The sequence below is a fragment of the Populus alba genome, chromosome 11 (assembly GCF_005239225.2).
Source record: "Populus alba chromosome 11, ASM523922v2, whole genome shotgun sequence".
Lineage (NCBI taxonomy): Eukaryota > Viridiplantae > Streptophyta > Magnoliopsida > Malpighiales > Salicaceae > Populus > Populus alba.
The window spans coordinates 22,652,270-22,662,244 of NC_133294.1; the positions used below are offsets into that span (position 1 = coordinate 22,652,270).

Genomic DNA, 9,975 nt, shown 5'->3' on the forward strand with positions numbered 1-9,975 from the left:
TTGAGGGTTGAAGGTTGAGGGTTGAGGGTTTAGGGTTTAGGGTTGAGGGTTTAGGGTTGAGGGTTGAGGGTTGAGGGTTGAGGGTTTAGGGTTTAGGGTTTAGGGTTTAGGGTTTAGGGTTTAGGGTTTTAGGGGTTTGGGGTTTTGGGGTTTTGGGTTTAGGGGTTTTGGGGTTTGGGGTTTAGGGGTTTGGGGTTTAGGGTTTAGGGTTTAGGGTTTAGGGAAAAACACATGAAGAAAACATGGCTGCCACAGGCAAAAAAACCTCTCTAGCTTACTGGCCTGAGATCTACTCCGACAGCCATTCTTTCCACTTCTTCAACCTTGCAACACGTCCCCCTTACCTATCTTTCACTTTCCACCGAACAGTTTCTTCAAAAAATATATCTACACACATGATCACCGTCCCTCATATCTCATCACTTTCACTTTTTTTTCAGCCACCCTTCCCCAATACTGCCTTCATTGGTTTTTGATTATCACTGCCCTTCACCACATACTACCTACACACAATCATGTTACCCCCTAAGCCCAAACCAACCACCAAGGCTGCTGACCAAACATCATGGGCTGATAGAGTTAGGATTTCTGATGCCAGCACTCGTTTCACCCTTGATAACCTTGTTCGTCAGCCTATAGGGCACCGGCTTAAGGTCACAGAAGCAATGCTGATGGAGAATTCTGCCCAATGGACGCGATGCATGGTTGGTTTTTTTCCAGGATACAAAATGCCATACCATGCTGTCAATAAAATTGCATCTCGAGTATGGAAACAATGTGGCCTGGAGCATGTCACAGCCACTGCAAATGGCTTTATGATTTTTAGATTCAACACTGAGGAGAATATGCATTCGGTGCTAGAAAAGGGTCCTTGGATGTTCGGTGGTAAGAACATCATCCTGCAGCAATGGCATCCCCGATTCCAGTTTGATAAGAACAAAATCTCCACTCTCCCAGTTTGGATACGCCTTCATGGACTGCCTTTTCCACTGTGGTCTAAGCAGGGTTTGAGCATGGCTGCCAGCATGGTTGGTAGGCCTTTATCTTGTGATGAGCAAACATATAATTGCACACGGCTGGAGTACGCAAGGGTATGTGTGGAGATTGATGCTACCCTTCCTTATGTTCAGAATTTTGAAATTGAAAGTCCACTGTCAGCTGAGCCAATCACAATAACTGTAGACTATGAATGGAAGCCCTCTCGTTGTGAAACATGCCATGTGTTTGGCCATTCTTGCCTTCCCATTGCAGCACCGGCAAAAGTTAACAAAGGCAAAGGCATAGAAAACCTCGCACCACAAACACACACCATTCCAGCAACCATTGCTCCATCATCTAGCACTGTCCACCTTCCCATCATATCTTGTCCCACCACACATATAGCCAATACCACAACCATTGCTCCTCCATCTGCAAGCCCTCTGTCCTCTCCCAAAACACACTGTCCTCAACCACCTTTGGACCAGCAACCAACCTCAAACACCATTCCTACTAAACTACCTTCAAACCCCATTCCAACATTTGCTGTTACACATGACCCACCGGCTATTCATGTCCCTAGCAATGAGCCAGCTCCTAATCCCACAACTCAATTCCACACAACTATGCCTCCTATTGTCATGGACACTGCACCGTGTCAGGAGAGTAGAATGGCTTCTTTGGGCACAACTAGTGACAGTTCACAAACAGCCACTGATGCAACAAATGAGACATCCTCCAATTTCATTGCCAATGATGATGCCTCCCCTAGTTCTTCTCCGAAAACAGTTCGGAAAAAAAAGGGGGTAGGAAACGCAAAGAGGTCAGAGGCCTTTAATTATATTTCCTGTTCTTACCTTTATATCATTTTTAATGTTTAATATAGGAAGCTGGAATACTTGGGGCCTCAATAGCCTCCAAAAACAAAACACTATCCATCACTGGATGCAAAAAAATAATCTTGACATCTTCGGGTTACTTGAAACAAAGATTGAAGACACCAACTTAGCTGCTGCCCAAGCTAACTTGGCCCCTGCAAGTTGGCATTTTGTATCCAACATTCAACATACCTCTCATTGCCGTATTTTGGTCGGCTGGAATCCCCAAAAGCTCACCCTCATTTATGAAGACTCATCCACACAATGGCTCTCTTGTAAAGTCATTAATCCTGCCTCCACTCAACCCCTCAAACTCACTTTCATCTATGGCCATAACACCCCATCCGAAAGAACATTTCTCTGGAACTATCTATGCCAAGCAAGTATCCAAAACACTGATACCCCATGGATTGTTATGGGAGATTTCAATGCCATTTTATCTGCTGCGGACAGAGTAGGTGGTGACACAAACTGGTATCATCATCAGGATGATTTCTATAATTGCATCCGTCAGTCAGAACTCATTACACTTCCATACACAGGTCTTCGGTTTACTTGGCACAATGGTCAACATGGTGACAATACTATACAAAAGAAACTGGACTGGATTTTTGGGAATCAGTCTTTGTTTTCCACATGGCCAGCAGCTCATTCTGTTTTTCAACCACGCCACATCTCTGATCATAGTGCCATGCTCATTCATCTTCAGACTGACAGTTACAAAAGACAGGCTCCTTTCAAATTTTTAAATTTATGGGCTGACCGTGAAGATTTTCTTCCTACTGTTAGTTCATCATGGCAGACACAAATCAGTGGTAACCCAATGTATCAATTCACCTCCAAGCTACGCCTCCTCAAGCTTAAGCTCAAACATCTTTATCAGCAACACACATCCAATCTTTCAAGCAGAGTCTCTCAAGCTCAAGCTGCATGGTCTGCTGCTCAGACTGTACTTGATGCTGATCCAACCTCACCAGCAGCCAGAAATAGTGAACGATGCCTTGCTCATCAATACATGCAATTATGTAAAGATGAGGAGTCTTTTTTTTAAACAAAGATCCAGGATACAATGGCTTCAATTAGGTGACAAGAACACCAAATTCTTCCATAAATCTCTGATCCATCGGCAGGTAAGAAACAAAATCCATCACCTAATGGATAATGCAGGTAACATAATCCACGACCAACAACAGATGAGTCAAATGGCAGTATCTTATTTTAAGCAGCTTCTAGCCACACCTCAGCCTCAATTACAAGATGACATTACACTGCTATACCCGAAGCAAATATCAGCTGCATCCAAAACATCAATGCTCCTGCCTCTTACCAATGACGAAATCAAAGCTGCCCTATTCTCAATCCCTGACACCAAAGCTCCAGGGCCGGATGGTTATAATGCTTTTTTCTTCAAGAAATGCTGGTCTATTATTGGAACCGACTTCATTGCTGCCACCAGGTATTTTTTCACCAACAATTCCCTTCCACGCTGTGTTAATGCTACTAGAGTAGCTCTTGTGCCAAAAATTGAAAATCCATCATCCATGAATGATTTTCGTCCAATCTCCTGCTGCAATATTCTATACAAATGCATTTCCAAGATCATTGTATCCAGGCTAAAGAATGCTCTAAACGAGATTATTGGCCCTGCACAATCAGCTTTCCTGCCGGGCAGAAGTATATCAGATGCTATTCTACTAACTCAGGAACTTATGCACAATTCTCATCTAAGAAATGGTCCCTCCAACTGTGCCTTGAAAATCGACTTGAGGAAAGCTTTTGACACAGTGAGTTGGGAATTCATTATAGCTGGATTAGAAGCAATTGCACTTCCACAATGCATGATCAACTAGATCAAAATCTGCATTTCTACAGCACACTATACCATTAATATGAATGGTGAACTACACGGCTTCTTCAAATCCACAAGAGGGCTTCGGCAGGGAGATCCCCTCTCACCATATCTATTTGTTTTTGCAATGGAAGGATTGAATGGCCTTCTGCGCCGTGCCACACAGAATGCCAATTTCAAATATCATTGGAATTGCAAACAAAACTCCATCACTCATTTATGCTTTGCAGATGATCTCATGTTGTTCTGCAATGCTGACACAACCTCAGTTGGCATTCTCAAGTCTTGTCTGGACAAGTTTTCGCAGCTATCTGGGCTTACCATCAATCATACCAAGAGTTTCTTCTACTTATCCGGGGTTAGCAATGAGCTTCATCATGACATCCAGCAGCATCTTGGCTTCCAACAGGGCATCCTTCCAATTAAATACCTTGGTGTTCCACTTATATCCACTAGACTCACTCATGCGGATTGCCTTCCACTGGTTGAACGAATCATCTCAAGAATTAAGTTATGGACGTCTGCCTCTCTTACATACGCAGGCCGGCTACAGCTAATCCAATCAGTCTTATTCTCAATCCAAGTTTATTGGTCATCAATGTTTATCTTGCCATGTTCTACCATCCGAAAAATTGAAAGCATTCTAGCTTCTTTTCTTTGGAAGGGTTCCTCTCTATCTACCACAGGATCTAAAGTCTCATGGAGCTCTATTTGCTATCCATTGCAAGAAGGTGGTCTGGCTATCAAAAGCCTTAAAATATGGAATCAAGCAGCAACACTGAAACACATTTGGAGGCTATTTGAAGATAAGCAGTCGATATGGGCTACATGGATACACACCATTCACCTTCGCCATCGATCCTTCTGGCACATTAAGATTCCATCTAACCCGTCATGGTCCTGGCGTAAAATTTTACAGAGTCAAGAATGCTGCAAGGGCTGGTTCACTCCTTGTATTGGAGATGGGACATCAACATCACTTTGGTTTGATTATTGGCTTCCTGATGGCAAACGCCTAATTGATATGTTTTCTCTGCGAACACTTACTTCCACAGGTCTGCCATGGACAGCCACAGTATCTGATATTATTCATGGTGACCGTTGGCATTTCCCATGTACTGTCCATGATCTCCAGCCAATATGGAGCACCATTCAATTCTCTCCCAACTCCAACAGGACGGATCACTATGTCTGGATAGGCCACCCCTCCAGAAAATTCACAGTTGCATCTGCATGGGAGCTTCTACGAGCAAAAAAACCAACAAACAACATGCATAAACTACTCTGGTATAAAGGCTACATTCCGCGACAATCTTTTATTCTATGGCTAGCTACACAAGATCGTTTGAGCACAATGGACAGGCTATACATGACTGGCATCGTAAGTAATAGCACATGCATTCTTTGCGATAATCATACTGAGACCCATGATCATCTTTTTTTCCAATGTTCATATTCCACGTTTGTATGGAAAGCTGTAAACAACAAAGCTCTGGTTCATTGGCCTTCCACAACCTGGGATCAACTGCTACAATGGTCCTCTTCAGCTTATACAAAAAAGAATGACTTCACTCATTTGATTGCTAGGCTTCTCCTATCCACTACAGTCTACTTTATATGGCATGAAAGAAACAACAGAGTCTTCCACAATGCCTTTCAACCACCCTCGGCCACAGTTGAAGCCATTCTACAACGAATTCCCATACACATAACGAACATGAATTATGAGGGATCCTGCCCTTCTTTGATCCAGGCTGTCTGGGGTCTCAGTTTGGCTACATAACAGGTGACAAAATCTGAAGATGACAAAGCTCCTGGCTGATAATGCACGAGACTGATCTTTCGGTGCAAATTAATTCTATTCTACTGTTCACGTAAAACTTTGCATGGTTTTACACTTTTCTTCCTATGTAATAAAGGCCGAAAATTATTTGCATGTTCACTGTTCACACAGTAGACATGCTTTACTTTTCTTCCTTATTTTTTCATCTCTTTTTATATAGCCAGTTTCCTTGGGGTATGCCCCTCGTAACTTTGTAGCAGAATTTTCTTCTTTTCTTATATATACATCTTAAATTTCTCCAAAAAAAAGTTTAGGGTTTAGGGTTTAGGGTTTAGGGTTTAGGACCATTGGCGACTTTGAAGCTGGATCCTTGCTGGCCTGATTTTGATCGCCGGTGACCACCTTTTCCTTGTCCAACAGCCTATTCTCATTCCCATTATCCCTACCAATAACATCACCGACTCACTTTTCTGTTCCTGCACCAATAACCACATCCCCACCGTCCCTGTTCCTTTCCAAAAAAACCAAAAAATGACCACCCATGGCCGCCACCCCAAAACCAAAACTACTACCAATTCTACCTCATGGGCAGATCGAGTTAGAGTCTCTGACTCTAGTACTCGTTTCACACTAGAGCCCCTCTCCCGTCAACCAATAGGTCATACTCTTAAGATTTCTGAAGAACTTCTTTTGGACAACTCTTCACAATGGACTCGTTGCATGATTGGTTTCTTCCCAGGATTTCGTATGCCATTCCATGCAGCAAATTCAATTGCCTCAAGGGCTTGGCGATCGTTTGGCTTAGAGAATGTTATGACTACTTCTAATGGCTTCCTTATATTTCGGTTCAACACAGAGGATGCAATGCACACAGTCTTAGAAAAAGGGCCATGGATGTTTGGTGGCAAGAACATCATCCTACAGCAATGGCATCCAAGGTTCCAGTTTGATAAGAATAAGATATCAACCATTCCAGTCTGGGTTCGTCTTCATGGCCTCCCTTTTCCCTTATGGTCTAAACAAGGACTAAGCTTGGCAGCAAGCATGGTGGGACGTCCTCTCTCCTGTGATGAGCTCACGTATGGTTGCACACGGCTGGAATATGCAAGATTATGTGTTGAAGTGGATGCTGCATTGCCCTTTGTCCATAGTTTTGACATAGAAAGCCCTCTCTCCACCACACCAATCACTGTTGAATACGAGTGAAAGCCTCAACGCTGCGAACAGTGTAAGGTTTTTGGCCATTCATGTGCTGTCTCATTACCCACTACCAAGGAACCAGTTGTAGCAACTGATATTCCAGACACAACTCCCATTCCAACTCCCACCCTGAACAATCCAGGCCAAGCTGTTCCTCCTGCAATTCCACCCACTATACCCTATGTCATTGCACCACATACAGACCCAGCCCTACCACATACAAATCTGCCAAATACCAATACCTCTACTAGCCCTTCCACTAGCACCAAACATGCCATTCCACCAGAGACAGCTACTTCCTCTCAGGCCATTGCCACTCCAAACCCCTCAGCAAATGCCCGACTTCTACCAATACTAATACCCAATTCTGACCAAGTCTTCCCAGCAATCAAGCCACTTTTATCCATGCCTCCTGTCGAGCCAACAAGTCCAGCAGATATCGAGGACTGTGATTCCAGCCAAGACTCAGGTAATGAACTTCTTGGCCTTCAACATCATCATGTTACAGGGTTGCATGCTACTATTTGTCTTGAAAGCAAGATGAATTCTCTTCGTACTACTAGTGCAACATTCTCAGCTGATCAGGGGGATTCAAATGAAGCTTCTACATCATTTATTCACCCAGCTGAAAGCCAAGTTCAGTCCCCCCCGCCCACTCCAGCTACTGTCAAGAAAAAGAAAGGGGGTAGGAAAAAGAAGGAGGCCCGGGGCCTTTAGTTTTCCATTTTACTTGTTCACTAACTCTTAATAAATGTTCATCATCAGTTGCTGGAACATATGGGGTCTTAATGGCCCTCAAAAACAAAAAAATGTCCAATTCTGGGCACAAAAAAACAATCTTGACATATTTGGCATCCTAGAGACCAAAATTACCGCTGCTAATATCACATCAGTTCAAGCCACTCTTGCACCCCCTTATTGGCAGTTTTATTCCAACATAAATTCCAACCCAACTTGCCGAATTTTAGTTGGATGGAATCCCCACAAACTTCAACTCATTTGTCTCCACAGTTCACCACAATGGTTAACCTGTGAAGCCACCCATGCTAGCCTTCCTCACCCCATCAAAATCACTTTCATATACGGCCACAACACCCCAGCTGAAAGACATGCACTCTGGCATTACATAACAAGGGAGAGTTCTCTTAACACTTGCATTCCATGGCTTGTTATGGGGGACTTCAATGCCATAATGCAAACCGGTGACAGAATAGGGGGAAACATTCATTGGCCAAGGCACCAAGACGATTTTGTTACATGCATCAGTCAATCAGCACTACTACAAGTCCCTTATACAGGTATCAAATACTCTTGGCATAATGGCCAACATGGGTGCAACACCATTCAAAAAAAGTTGGACTGGGTTTTCGACAACTCCTGCTTATTCTCTTCTTGGCCAGCAACTAATGCAACATTTGAGCCACGCAGCATTTCTGACCATAGTGCCATGATTATTCGCCTTCGCAGGCCCAACCAGCATAGTCATTCCCCCTTCAAATTTTTGAACATATGGACTGAACGTAGTGATTTTCTTACTACGGTTGCATCCTCTTGGCAAGCCCCGGTTATTGGCAACCCTATGTTCCAATTCACTACTAAGCTGCGCCGCCTGAAGAGTGTTTTGAGGAAGATTCACTTGCAGTTCACAAACAACATCACAGACAGAGTAGCCAGATCCAAAACAACATGGGAAGATGCACAGTTTTATCTTGATGCTCATCCTACATCAGACAATGCAAAAATTATTGAACGATCATCAGCTGCTCAATACTTGCAACTTTGTAAAGAGGAGGAATCATATTTCAAGCAGAAATCCAGAATCCAATGGTTGCAGCTAGGAGATAAAAATACCTCATTCTTCCACAAATCTCTTCTTCACCGCCAGGTAAGGAATGTAATACATAACCTGCAGGATGACAATGGGACTCTGGTGCATGATCCTGAAGACATAGGGAAGCTGACATCAATCTATTTTGAGAACCTCCTTACAGCTACTCATCCCACACTCAATACAGATATCACAGACATCTTCCCTAACACCATCACAGAAGAGTCCAAAGCTGCAGCTCTTACACCCATCACTGATGATGATATAAAGGCAGCACTCTTCTCCATCCCAGACTCTAAGGCTCCAGGACCAGACGGCTATAATGCACTCTTCTATAAAACCAGTTGGGACATCATCAGGGATGATTTTCTTAATGCAGTCAGGTTCTTTTTTTCCAGTAACTCTCTTCCTCACTGTGTTAATGCCACAAGAGTAACACTTATGCCAAAGACAGAACATCCGGTTAGCTTGAATGATTATAGACCCATCTCTTGTTGCAATGTAATTTACAAATGCATATCAAAATTGCTTGTCATTAGACTCAAGGCAGCTCTAGTGGATGTGATCGGCTCTTCACAGTCTGCCTTCCTGCCTGGCCGCAATATTTCAGATGCTATTCTCCTAACTCAGGAGCTATTGCACAATTATCATCATCAAAAGGGACCAGCCCGATGTACTCTCAAAGTAGATTTGAAGAAGGCTTTTGATACGGTTAGCCTGGATTTCATCATTGCAGGACTTAAGGCTATAGGCCTTCCACAAGACATGACCAGATGGATAACAACATGTATCACCACAGTCTACTATTCCATCAATGTCAATGGTGAAATGCATGGTTTTTTCCACGGCACAAGAGGCATTCGACAGGGTGATCCACTATCACCTTACCTCTTTGTTCTGGCGATGGAAGGATTGAGCAGCATCATCAATAAATCAATCCAAAGCAGCTCATTCAAATACCATTGGCGATGCAAACCAACTAAACTTACTCATATTTGTTTTGCAGATGATTTAATGCTATTCTGTCATGCTGATCCCAACTCCATCATGATACTAAAGAACAGCTTAGACAGATTTTCCACACTCTCGGGCCTTGCAATTAATCTTGCAAAAAGTTCCCTCTATTTGTCAGGTATTTCTAGCAGCTTGCGCAATGAAATAACAGAGCAACTAGGCATTCAAGAAAAAACTCTTCCTGTGAGATATCTTGGCGTCCCCCTATTATCATCAAGGCTCACTTACACTGATTGTCTTCCATTGCTAGAGAGAATTACAGCAAGAATAAAACTGTGGACATCCTCATCCCTCACTTATGCAGGTCGGTTACAATTGATAAAGTCGGTACTTTTCTCAATTCAAGTGTACTGGTCTTCAATTTTTATTCTCCCTTGTGCAACCATTAAAAAAATTGAGAGCACCTTAGCTGCCTTCCTATGGCGAGGAACGTCTCTCACGGCCA

General features: G+C 43.3%; 1 protein-coding gene across 1 annotated transcript; it reads left to right on the forward strand.

The window, feature by feature from the left end:
- Nucleotides 1-515: 515 nt before the first annotated feature.
- LOC118049444 (uncharacterized) lies at nt 516-3,706 on the forward strand. The gene is made up of 3 exons (XM_035059442.1): nt 516-1,801; nt 1,893-2,881; nt 3,024-3,706. The coding sequence occupies exons 1-3, from the start codon at nt 516-518 to the stop codon at nt 3,704-3,706; spliced, it is 2,958 nt and encodes a 985-aa protein (XP_034915333.1).
- Nucleotides 3,707-9,975: the final 6,269 nt, after the last annotated feature.